This window comes from Macaca thibetana, chromosome X, assembly GCF_024542745.1.
Source record: "Macaca thibetana thibetana isolate TM-01 chromosome X, ASM2454274v1, whole genome shotgun sequence".
Classification (NCBI taxonomy): Eukaryota; Metazoa; Chordata; class Mammalia; order Primates; family Cercopithecidae; genus Macaca; species Macaca thibetana.
The window spans coordinates 147,022,889-147,036,652 of record NC_065598.1 but is presented as its reverse complement, the minus strand read 5'-3'; the positions used below and the strand labels follow the sequence as shown (position 1 = coordinate 147,036,652).

The following is a 13,764-nucleotide window of genomic DNA, read 5'->3' as shown; positions in this document are numbered from 1 at the left end:
TCACCTCATGGCCACCATCACCACAGCCCTACAAGAGTAATGCGTGACTACTACTGATATTCCCTTAAGGCCCAAAAGCTCTTCAGTTGGCTTGTATTGAATACTGCCTGGCCTGGGACTCACCTTTCAGGGCAGTTTCCTCCAGTCTGGCCCAAGGCAGGTCCAGAAATGCTGTCCAGGAGCCAAGTCCTCAAATCAGGGTCCCCAAGAGCCTGCTTGATGTTCTAACACACTGAGGCCAAGCTCGTACTGAAGGTTGGAGAAAAAAAAATCCCATTTACTTTTCCCTCCACTTTTTTTCAAGCAGAAAGAGTCTAGTCCCATAGCCATCACAGCTGGAAATGTACTGAGTCTCACTTGAAGCTAGCAAATCTCAGAGCCTCATCCAAGGCCTATCACATAGTATTTGGGTATCACTGCTGGTTATTCAGGGCCCAAAGGCACTTTAGTTAGGTGATAAATCCTGCCAGTGAAGGTTCCTTCCCTTCAAGGCAATGGGCTTCCTTCTGACCCAGTGTATTCCTAGAAATGTCATCTTGGAGGTAGGGCCTGTAAAAAGGGCCTCACAACTCTGCTGCCCTATCCTTCTGTGGCTGAGCTGGTATCCAAGATGCAAGACAAAGTCTTCCCTACTCTTCCCTCTCCTCTACTTGAGTGGAGGGAAGGGATCTCTTTTGGAGCTGCGAGCTGTGCAGCTTTGGGTTAGGGGAGGAATGAAGCCAGCACTCCCTTAGCTGCCCTGGCTGGTGTCTCCATAGGTCACATGTCTCCCCACAATCAGTTCACTGGCTCTGGACCCAGTTTAGCACCAGAAATCACCTAAGAATTGCTGCCCTTGTGGCCTAGACTGCTGTTCATGTTTACTTAGGGCTCCAGAGCACTTTAGCCCAAGGTGGCAAGGCTTATGGAAACTGAAGTTGCGCCTGCTGGGATCAGTGATTCCCCTCTGGCTAGGGCTAGGATAAATGCTCCCTCCATGGGCAGGCATCAGCTAAGTTTGTTCTGGTTTTGCTTTCTGCTGTAACAGGGCAGCACTAGTTCAATGTCTCACAGTTGCTGTGCTCTCCCCTCGTCAGTGTACAAAACAGTTCTCCATGCCACACCACCACTGACAGCGGATGGAGCAGGGGTGGTGTCAGTGATTCAAGACTGTTTTTCCTACCTCTTCTGTGCCTCTTTCAGTGAAACATAGTTAAAATCAGGTACTGTGAGTGCTCTCCTGATTTTTAATTCCCATGAAGGTGCTTTTTTTTTGTGTGTGTATAGATAGTTGTTAAATTGGTGTCCTTGCTGGGGGGATCAGGGGGAGGCACAATCAATGGAGCCTTCTATTGTGCCATCTTCTTCTGCTCTCAACGACATTTTCAAAGTGTATTTTTATTGTCTTTTTGGTTTCTATTGTTGCACTTAAGAAGTCAACATAAGTGGTGATTATAAGTCAAGTGGTCGTGTCTTTGTAGGTAGCATGTCTTTTCTGTTTTGCAATTTTTAAAATCAAAATGTGGCACATATACACCATGGAATACTATGCAGCCATAAAAAAGGATGAGTTTGTGTCCTTTGTAGGGACATGGATGCAGCTGGAAACCATCATTCTTAGCAAACTATCACAAGAACAGAAAACCAAACACCGCATGTTCTCACTCATAGGTGGGAACTGAACAATGAGATCACCTGGACTCGGGAAGGGGAACATCACACACCGGGGCCTATCATGGGGAGGGGGGAGGGGGGAGGGATTGCATTGGGAGTTATACCTGATGTAAATGACGAGTTGATGGGTGCTGATGAGTTGATGGGTGCAGCACAGCAACATGGCACAAGTATACATATGTAACAAACCTGCACGTTATGCACATGTACCCTAGAACTTAAAGTATAATAATAATGAAAAAATAAAATAAAATAAAATCTCTGTTTTGGTATTCTTTAAATTCATTATGCACTGCCTGGGATCTATTTTAATTTATTGAGCTTGCAATTCATTATGGTACTTGAAGCTAAAGATGTATATATTTCAACAATTCTGGAAATTGTAGTCCACTACTACTTTGAATGTTGTTTCTCCCCTATTTTCTCAAATCTCTCACATTTAGAATTGTAATATATGTATATTGAAACTTCTATTTTTATCCTTCATAGTACTATACCTCCCTTTCATATTTTCTATCGGTTATATGTCTGAAATGTGAACTGGGCAATTTTTCCTCATATGTTTTTTTTCCAATTCACTAATAGCTCTTTCATAAGAGATGTTATACTCAGATTTTGGGACTCACCCTCTCAGTGGTTCTCTTGTTCCCAGGACTTCCTCATGAATTTTCATCTTCCAATCCAGAGCTTTTTCTCTGATAAGCTAATACTTTTTCAGATTTCCTCCACTTGAATTGTGATGGCTTAAGGAATTCCTTCAGTCTAAATGGTAGCAAATTCACAAACATCATCCAGCTGATTTCTTTCATTTAGTGGACCACTATCCTATTGTTTCTGCCTATTTTTTTTTTAACTGGGCCCCAGGGTCTCTCCTATTTGTGTGTAGTATAGTGATCAGCCAGAATTTTTGGCAGAATATATATTCAGATTTGGAGGCCCATCCCTTCTGGGATGCTCTTACTTTTGAGTCTTCTATCCCTAGTAGTCCAGATTCTCTGCCACCTTGAGCTAGTAAGGCTGTTGTATATACTACAGGAATTCTAGGTTTGGGAAGCAACTTCAAGAAAGAAAAATCACAAACTCACAATTCTAATCTATTGCTGCTGCCATCTTTCAAAGGTAAACTCACCTTAGGTTTCTGTCTGCTTTCAGTCACACTCCACTGTTTTCAAGAAATACAGGTATATACAGTTGTTGTTCAGGTTTTATAATTAATAGCTGCAAGAAAATGTACTTAAATAATTTGTTATACTGTTACCAATACCTGGAACATTTATTGTTAATTTATTTTGTATTTACATAAACAGCAAATTTGAATATTTTCTTCACATTTATTAGCAATTTTTATCCATTTCATGACTTTGCTGTTCATTTACCCATTTTATCTTATTTGTCTATAAGATATGTTTTTTTATCTTATCTATAATATTTCATTATTTATTGAGGATAACAAGCTATTCGCGAATCAGACATATTGTTATTTTGAGGCTCAGATTAAATGTATGATAAAATGTAAGGTTTTGGTTTTGTGGTGATTTTTATATTGGCCTTCGATGGGGTCATTAAGCAGCAGAGACAAGGTAAGAAACTTGTTCTTATTTGGGTGTCACTGCATAGAGGAGGGAGCACTTGCTTTTTCATAAGGCAAAGTCTTATGATCAACTTGTGTGGTGTGTGGGGATGTGTTGGCAGCGGTCTTCCTAAAAAACGCCTTGTCAAATATGTTATCCTCATGTTTATTAATCTCCATGGCATTATTTCTCAATCATAATCATTTTCCTTACACACCAGGAGCTACTGTTAATAGACTGCTGCTTCTCTGCATCAGAGGAAATATTGCAAGGTAATTAATATTTGCTAAGGGCACTATGAGCCCTTACCAGAACTCAAATGAAACATTGTTTATCTCTCTTTTCGTCCCTAGGAGTACACTATTGATGTATTTTTTCGGCAGACATGGCATGATGAAAGACTGAAATTTGATGGCCCCATGAAGATCCTTCCACTGAACAATCTCCTGGCTAGTAAGATCTGGACACCTGACACCTTCTTCCACAATGGCAAGAAATCGGTGGCTCATAACATGACCACGCCCAACAAGCTGCTCAGATTGGTGGACAACGGTACCCTCCTCTACACAATGAGGTCAGAGAGTGGTGGCTCCCACCCAAAGTATATTGGGAGTAGGACTGGGCTTAAAAGCAGAATGTTTTAGAGTATCCACTGAAAATTCTCTCAAGTGTATAGATTAGAAATGTACAGGTATATATACACTTCCTAATATAATTGCATGCATACATACTCACAGACATATATATTCTAATAAACACATAAATAGAGAGTTGCATAGATGAACATTTTGAGAAACACAGAGGTATACGTTCATGATTTGTGTATGCATGCATACCCAAAGACACATGTGTACTAACACAGAAGGACATATGTATTCACGGTCACTTAAATACACAAATTCACAAAAACATACACACAGGCATGAACACTGATAATTAGAATTGACTAGGTTTAAATGCAGCGGCAAACTATCCCTATGATGCAGAGTTGTGAGTATCAAATGAGATAACTATGGGTATTTTGTGAAACATACAGTGTTTTATAAAGATAAATTTTAAAATACTTATTTAAAATTTTTATTTATTTAAATATATTTATTTTATGCTACATTACCTTAGGATACTGAGGATGATAATAAGTGAATTTTCCAAACAATTTAAGATTATATCTATGTCTATCTATCTATACATGGTGTTTATATGTGTGTGCATATGTGTGTGTATATATAATATTTAAATCTTCATAAAATATAAATTATATTTCATACTTTTCCACCTCCCCATGGATAAAAATATCACAATTTTATTTATTTCATGACTTATTACTGTCATAGAGTTATTAGGCATTGAATTTTGCTGTCAAAAAGAATAAGTTTGAAAGGATTTTCGATGCAATAAGATTCTTTCCCCAATACTAAAAAACATTCTTGGTTTTTGGGTTTGCTTTTTATGAATTTTCTTGTTCCTCTGATATCAATTGTCACTTCCTGAAGCTTCCTCCCACATTAATGAGTGCTAATTTTGTGTAGTGGAGCTTCTATGGCTATTTAGAATTGGTGTATTTGTTATTTTGCAGAAGAAAACTCGAATATTGCATGCCTGGTAAATAGGTGGTGAAGAAATGAAGTGTGTTTGTCTGTATACTAATCTCTCATTACTTCAAATTTGCTATTTATTGGTGTTTTTCCCACAAGAATTTGGAAGATGAGGAGATGATCAAGGAAAAAAGGGCAATAATAATTACTTAAGAGAGAAGTTGGATGAGAGACAGGAGGAAAAATGAGCATAGAGGAGATATGACCATAGAGTGGAGGATAAAATAATGAAGAAGGAAAGTGGATAGAAGTGGGAAGATGAGGGTTGAGAGGGGAGGAGAAGACTAATTACACAGAGTACATAGAGGCATATATATTGGAGAAATGAGAAAGGTGAAAAGAAAGAGAATATGAGAAGAGAGGAAAAAAAGAGTAGAGAAGTTGAGAAGACAAAGGATAAGATGGTGTAAAATAAAGAAGCTAGATTAGATATTAGAAAATCCTAAAGAGACAGGAGAATATAATGAAGTGGATGTAGTAGGTGGGAATAAAGAGGAAAAGACATAGAGAAGTAGAGGAAAGGACATGGGAGGAGATGAACAAGAGTGAGGGAAATTGTAGACAGAAGAAAGAGAAGCTTTCCTTCATTTATTCATTTGCCAAACATGTCTTGACTTCCTAATATATACATGGCCCTAAAGTAAATTCTGGAAATGCAAACATTAATGAGACATAGTCTCTCTTCTTAAGATAATCATAATATAATAGGGGAGAAAGACTAATAGCATAATAGCAAATGATGTTAACTAAAATGTTAAAGAGATGGGTAGTTATTGGAATATAGAGCAGGGTCATCTAACTCATTCTTTTGGGACAGGTTGAGAGAAGAGTCCCCGGATAAGGCAAGAGCTAGGCTTCTGATTATTGGTATTAGCATTAGCATTTTATATTATTATGTAAGTAGAATGCAGTCCAGAAACTTCTAGGCAGAAGGAAGAGAGGAAGGACATTCTAGACAGAGAAAACCAAGTGAGCAGTTGTAGGGAATGGAAGGACGTATTTTAGGCAAGAGACTGAGGTGGTCAGTTTTCTATTTCATATGGCTGTGCAGCTACTGGGTAAATAATGCATTTGAAGGTAGAAAGACTGGAATTAGAGAAAATGATTAAGAAACTGCTGAAATAGTCTAGATTAGAAGTGGTGTTCTAATTCAAAACAATGGATTAAGATGGAGAAGTGATGATATGTTGAGGAAATAGGCAGTAAATCTAGAAAACTTCAGAATGACAGAGAGGAGGAGTTGTGAAGGTAGTAGGTATCCAAATAACATAAGTGAAAGATGGTACAATAGGCTGGACTAGACAATATGAAAGTTAGGACAAATGTAGATAAGTCTGTGAGGTTAATTTGGGACAAGATAAGCTTAAGGTGATTGTAGATTATCCAGGGAAAGAAGTCTAATAGTAGTTGGATATTCGAGTCTTAAGATCAAGGGAGAGATACAATGTAGAGATATAAAGTATGGCATTGTTACTATATTGGAACAAATGGAAATGTAAAAATGGATGTCATCACTTCAGGAAAGAGTATAGAGTAAGAAGAATTTCATGCCAGGTATCTAGTCATCTAGCATTACTATCAGTAAGGCAGTGGAGGGGAAAGAGGAACCTATGAAAGAAACCAGGAAGAAAATGTCAGGGAGCTGTTAACAGTGTGCAGTATCTTGAAAGCTAAGTGTGGTAGTCAATACTACCACTTGCCAATATTTTCACTTCACCTCCATCTGGGTACAAAGTAGTACTATACTTCCCTGAGCCTTGAAGTTCAGCATGGACAAATGACTTGCTTTGGCTAACCAAATGTGGGTGTAAATAGCATGTGTCAGCTCTGAGAGAGGATGGGAAGCCCTTCAAGAGCCAATACATAATTTGCCATGTTGCCTTCCCCTAGCCACGGTAAGTAGCATTATGCCAGGTGGTCTTTGCCCTATCATTCTATGCCCCTTATTGAAGATGACATAGAAGCGAGTGGGTCCCCCTGCCCCAACCAGAGATAGTGTGAGTGAGAAATAAACTTCAGTTACTTTAGGGCACTGAGATTTTCAGATTGTTTCCTACTGCATATTAATCTAACCTGTCTTGACTGATAAATTAAAGTTTCAAAACAATGAGAGTTATCAATAACACCACTAATAGTATAATAAGTATATTAATTAACATCAATATAGTGTGTAAAATATGACAGACACTGTTCTAATCATTCTACTTTTATAATATTCCTAACAACTTTAGTAACTGTATGAGATAGGTACTAGTATCCCAACTTTACAGATGAAAAAAAAAAAAACTAAGACACGACGTGGGTAAGAGAATTTTTCAAGTTAACCTGGGTAGTAGATGGTTAATCCAGCATTATTAATATGGTAGGGTAGCTGCAAGTTCATGCACTTTACCCTGTTTACACATTTTTACAACATTGTTGGCTATAGAAAGAGATGTAATATAGAGACTTAGAAGTATGTCTTAAGTTTGGTACCATGGAGGATATTAGTATTCTTTACATACACTGTTTCAATAGAGTGGCTAGTGCAATAGAGAGTTTTAGGAGTTGGAGTGGAGATAGTGCACATAGGAAATAACTTTGAGAAGCTTGTTTGAAAATGAAAGGGAGGAAGGTATCATAGCTACATTCAGGGATAAGAGAAATTGCCTTTGTTTTCAGAGGAGAGACTGACACATACTTGTAAGATAGTACAAAAGAGTCAGTAGGAAGACAAAGATTGAAGATATAGTAGAAATAACACATCGCTGACAGCAAGTTCTCATAAATACCATAAAGGGGATGATATCAAATCTACAGTTAGAGTTTTACTTGAAAGGAAGAGGGACACCTCTTCTCACATTGCATGAAAGTTTATGAGGTTATATATAAATGTTGAAATGAAGGTGGGGAGGATAGGACAGAGAAAAGGTATGAATGAATGTAATATATCAAGGAGAATTTGGGGAAACAGAGCATTAGGGAAGGAATAGATGGAAGAGGCATGCTTGTAATAAACTATAGGAAAGAGAAGAGTTTGAAAAAGAGATAAGAGTTCACACAATTGTGGAAAGAATGGAGTGGAGTAGATGTAAACAGAAAAGAAACTGTATGGAATGAGGTGGATGGAGGGACAGAATAATGAGGAGATGTGGATGGGCAGAAAACAGTAAGCAAATGGAAGAGAAGCAAGAGGAGGGAGAGAGTAATGGGCAGGAAAGGATCTGAACACAGTAGAGATTGCAAATAGTGAGGAGAAATAGAGAATGAATGAAAAGAACAGGATAGAAGAGAAACAACAATAAAAGGAATAAAGCATAGAAGATAGGTTTAAGTTTTCGGGGAGGGATAGAGAAGAGAGAAGAAAGGAGAGAGGATAGGAATATTGAAATATAAAAAAAATAGAAGATGCAGGTTGAGGAGGGCAGAGGATGAAGCCGAGCAAAGGATTAGTTGCCTCGAAATAAAGTTGAATGAATGGGAAGATGATGATAACTGGGCCCTTTATCCTAGTCTGAATTGGACAAGAAAGTCAAGTTCGATGAGATTAGAGTCTATGTAGAATGCCCTTGTGCTTATTCAGATTTACAGAATAGAAGAAGTACAGAAGCATGGAAGCATGATGAAGTCATTGGTTTCCTACACAGTAGCACCTTGGGTCCAGGAAGGTGGGCCTGGAGGGAGACCTAGGCTCAAAATGGAAAAATAAAAGCCTGGCTCTTTTTACAGCCCCACAATTAATTCACCTAGTGACATTTCTCAAGTCACAAACCGTCTGCTTTCTCTAGTCTGATAGTAATGTAGCTGCTGCCTGTCTTACAGGCATATGAAAAGCAAAAATTGAATAAGGTCTGCAGAATACTTACAATTTTTTGGAAAGTGTTATTCTTTAGCATCCCTATTATTATTTTGACCCTCAGGAATCTTATCTGGAGTCCATGGGGAGACTACAGTAGGACAGCTTCCTACTAAAATCTGAGCAAGCATTGCATGGGTATGTAACTAGGGCAGTGTAGAAAGAAGCCTTACTTTGCCTCATCTTGGGACCTCAGAACAACCATAAAAATACAGGCTAAAACCTATTACCTGCTGCTTACTTCAGCAGCACACATACTAAAATTGGAACAATGCATAGATAATTAGCAGAGCCCAGCCCAAGATGATACACACATTTATAAAATATTTTCTATTATTCAGGTATGGACATATAGAGAACTTCATCTCTATTAATGTCATATTATTTGTTTATGAGGATACAGGTAAATGTGTTCATTGTATATAAATGTTGCATAATATATAATACAGTAAAAAAGTCCTATTGACTATCTGAATATGAAGGATAACTATTTATTGAATTTAACTAGATTTTATCCTATTGACTTAAAACATTCATTCAGCACATTCACAAGTGCTTATTATGTTTAAAGTTCTGGAAGGCACAAGTCATGCTCTTAATGACTCTACAGTTACAGAGACCTGTGCACAGATAGCTGCACAGGAATACAAAATTCCTGAAATGGAGGTGCAAAATGTGCTAGAATTGCAGGAGAAGTCACATCTAAAATGATATGGGGTTATCAAAAAAAGCTGCAAAAGGAGGTGATGCATAGTTTGTCCCTTGAATCTTGAAGGAAGTGTAGGTGAATATCAAACAAATGAGAGACAGGGCTGAGGTAGAGGAGGGTTTTCCAGGCAGAAGAAATAGTATGCACAAAGACATATATTCATGAATCGACATCATGCATCAGAAAATCCATGCTTCTTTGTGAGACCTGATAGGGGAAATAGAGAGTATTATGGGAGCATCTAGCAAGGACAGTGAAATGAGTCTGTGGGGAATAGCCACAATAAATTCCAGAGGAAATCACCTTCTGAATGATTTCTGAGACCTAAAAGATCTGTAGAAGTAAATTAAAAGACAGGGAGGAACTATTCCAGAGTTCGAGTATAGCATGTATAAAGGCTTGAAGAGTGAGAGGAGAAGGTAGTGATGATACATTGAAGGACTAAAAGTTCAGTGTGACTGGACCAGAGTACAGTGCAGGAAAGCAGTCTGAGGTGGAGGGAGGGGCTTATATGCTATGTTGGCATAAACATGATGAGGATCCATTAAAGAGTTTATTGCGGAGGAAGAAATCAAACAAATTTGCATTTAAGATAGATCACTCTGGGAGCAGTGTAGGAGGCAGATTAGAGGAAGGCAAGGCTGAAGATGAGGTGCCTAGCTAAGAAGCTGCCATAATACTCAAATGATAATCCTAATGACAACTATGTATTATATATACTATGTATATGTAGTATACTACGTGTTGAACACCTACAATTTGTTAGGTACTTTATGTAAAACATCTCTAATCTTCACAACACTTATTCTAGCTTCAGGTTACTGCTTTTCCCACTAAATTAGGTTTTGAGAAAGAATTGTGGACATACAGTATGTTCAAGAGGTAGCACTGATAGCAGTTGGTGCCTAATTGGAAGTGTGGGGTTCAGGATGTTGTATGGCTGGTTTCTATAAGCAAATAAGTTGCCTAGGATAATAGAAGTATTGGGGTATAATATAAATGATGACCCAATTGTTAACATTTCCATAGAATAAAGAGGAGTAATCAGATTTTGGAACATGGCAGTGATAAAGAAAGGGAGTAGGAAATATAGCCAAAAGCATACCTATTTGGAAGGATTTGTGCATGACAGATGAGGGATGATAATGAAAAAGTGATACAGAATATGTTTATCCTGTAGTTACAGGAAAGCATTATTGTTTTTACAGATTTATGTTTTAATTGACATATAAAATTGTATTTACTGTGTACAACATGATGTTAAGTATATATACATTGCAGAATAATTAAATCTTGCTATTCGCAAATGCATTACCTCACATAGATATCCTTCTGTGATGAGAACATTCTCAGCATTTTCCAATAATACAATGTATCGTCATTATTGTCAACTAGTCACCATGCTGTATAATAGATCATTTGAACTTATTACTCCTACCTAATTATAAATATGCATCCTTTGACCAACATAATGTTTTTTAAAGTGAATGATATGACAAGAGAATTTGTGATAACACAAGTTGCTGAACCCCAAAATGAATAAAAGTTCAAACATGATAGAAGTATATTTCTTGCTTCTGAAAGTTCAAAGCAGGTGTTCCCCCTTGACAAGTGGCTCATTTCCAAGTGGTGCAACACATGGTTTTCAAGACCACTGTGCTTATTTGTATTAAGTCAACAGAAGATGAAAGAGCATGACAGATTGTATATGAGAGGTATTTATAGACTAGGCCTTGAGTGGCATACTCATTTCTACTGACATTACTTTAACTAGAATGAGGTCACATGGACATGGTGGGAAAAGAAACATTGCCAAGAAAACGAGAAAGTGGATTTAGTGAACAGTTGGCAAGTATTTGCTAATCCCCGTTTTTTTTTTTTTTTAATTAAAATCCATGGGTGCACTCTGGAAGATAAATAGACAGAAATACTAGTTAGCAGACCCTTTCATAGTCCAGGGAAGACTGACAGAGGTACAACAAAAGGCAGTGAGAAGTGAGAGTGGAAGAAGGGCAAGTATGATGAGAAAGGTTTTCAATAGAACTTGAAGTCCAACTGAATATAGGGTATTGAGGAAAAAGGTGCATTGAGAATGTCCCTGACATATTCTCCCTGGATACTGAGTGAATTGTGATGTTATTAACAACAACAACCACCACAACAAAAAACTCATTATAGGAGAAGAAGGAGATATTTTGGAGAGAGGAGGGGATAGTTAGGAGTTTACATGTCTTGGGGATTTGCTATATGCCATATATTGTGCTAGTCGCTTCACATGTATTTGTTTCATTTAATCCTCACAGCCATGTTCATGTGTATATACTACAGAAGCATAATATAGCATGGTTATTAAGAAGGTGGGTTCTGCAGTAAGACTGCTCCTGGTCCTTCCTCTGTAAAATGAGGCAAATAATAACAATGCCTGCCTCATAGGCCATTGCAGGAAGTAAATGAGATAAGGCATGTAAATTGCTTGGTATACTTCTTGCCATTCTGTGAAGTGTTTTTATTTTTATTGTTAATATCCCCATTTTTACAGTTAGTAAACTGAAGTTTCAATAGAGCAAACTCACACCACCAATAAGTGGCAGAGCTGGTATAGAGACCCAAGTCATTCTGCTAGTGAAAACCTTTTTTCCCCTTTACATCACATCATTTCCTCTAATAAGGGAAGGTGTGGGCTATCAGTTTTAAATAACGAATCTGAGGTGGACATGACAAGCTGCAGTTGGAAATGCAGTTCTGGAACTCAGGAAAACTTTGACACAGTGAAATTTGTAAAACTGAATACATTGCACAAAATGTCAGCTATGGATTATGTTACACAGTAATGGTGTCCTACATTTAGCTCAAAAGAAATAGGCACTAGTTTCTCTATGTTTAATCACCAAGAGGAAAGTGGTGCTCTGAACCAATTAAGTGTGGGTTACTATCATATTAAGGCCATGAAATTTTTTATTGTATGACTGAGTCAGTTTTATGTGCTTTGAATATTCCAAAGACAAACTATTTGAAGGCTAAATTCTGCATGTCAGGAACCCTCCTCCCACAAACTTCATCAGTAAAATTCTTCTCCTACTTATTTAGATGAAAATAGCTTGCACTTGCGTGTTCATTATAGCATCTGCCTCTGAAATGGCCAGGAACCAGGGAAAGCATTTGGGCCAGACTGTTAGTTGTATAGGATTTAATGTAATCAGATCAACCAAGCATTGATAGCTTGTTTCACACAGTCTTTTTTTGTAAAGGCTTTTGCTCTAGGGGATTCCACCTGTAGTTCCTTATTCATTAAGCTAGCAACTGACTCACAGAGCCACACTTAGTGAATCTCACTCTAATGAACAGAAGTAAGAGCATAGAAGAGATGGAATGGTTCATTTTGGGCTCTGAGAAAGCTTACAATGAGGTGAGAAGGAAATAATAGTGTAAGTCTTCAGTCAATCCCAAATTACTCTGTGCACTCTTCATGCAAGGATATCAACTCCTGCCCTCCAAGAGCTCATATCTTAGGAGGAATGATGGGACACATCATTCACTGTACTATAAGGCATAATGGAAGTTTCACACAAAGCTGACAGTGAAGTGCTATGAGCTAAAAATTACAGGATTCACTGAAACCTGGGGACATGGGCCCAGATGTGTGGCAGGGCTTCACAGGGGAACTAACATTTGAGCTGGAAGGTGGAAAGGAAAAAAAGTATTCCTGAGAAGTTTCCTCACATTATTTCATTTTTGCCAGTTCCATGTGGAAATCATGGCCTTGAAATAACAAGGACTGCCTTTATTCTCCAAGCAAGAAACTGGTCTCCAGGCAAATTGAGTCTGTTTAAAAGTTCACTCTAACAGAGGGATTTACAGGTCAACATAAGTGTCCCTCTTGTTCCAAAGAACCCAGCTATTTTAGATGCTACCCCTAGACAGAGTAGAAACTCTGTTGTAGTAGAATAAACATCAGAGAATGAATTAAGAGCCATGGTTGTGAATCCCAACTTTGGAACAGATCAGCAGTGTAACCATGGGCAAGGCATTTTTCTTCTCTGGGTCTCAGTCTCTTCTTTTGGGACATGTTGCTGAAAATACCTGCTCTGCCTATCTCACAGAAATATTTATTAAATCAGGAAACAGCTGTCAACCATCTGCTGTGTGCCAATTACCATACCAGGGATGGGATTACAATGATGAAGAGACCACTCTCTCAAGTTGCTCATAGTCCTGTGCAGAAGACAGAGAGCTAAACAGACACTAATAATCTTATGTGGTAAGGTCTAAGACTGTTGTCCAAAGAGCTCTTAGATTGCTGTGAGCTGGAGGAAACCACAATACTTGTAGGGCACAGACAAAGCATAATGGAAGAGGGAATATTTGAGAAAAGACTTGGAGGAAATATGTTGTGCATATAAA

General features: G+C 38.0%; 1 protein-coding gene and 1 non-coding gene across 3 annotated transcripts in view; both read left to right on the top strand.

Moving 5' to 3' along the window:
* The window catches only part of GABRA3 (gamma-aminobutyric acid type A receptor subunit alpha3), a 290,138-nt gene that overhangs the window by 193,076 nt on the left and 83,298 nt on the right, over nt 1–13,764 (top strand). For both annotated transcript variants that reach the window (XM_050775341.1, XM_050775342.1), the window contains exon 5: nt 3,578–3,798. In XM_050775341.1, the coding sequence (XP_050631298.1) occupies nt 3,578–3,798 (221 nt within the window). The remainder of the gene's footprint in view (nt 1–3,577; nt 3,799–13,764) is intronic.
* On the top strand, nt 8,888–8,992 carry LOC126946999 (U6 spliceosomal RNA). Its single transcript, XR_007722856.1, has one exon. It is a non-coding gene; the product is annotated as a U6 spliceosomal RNA (small nuclear RNA).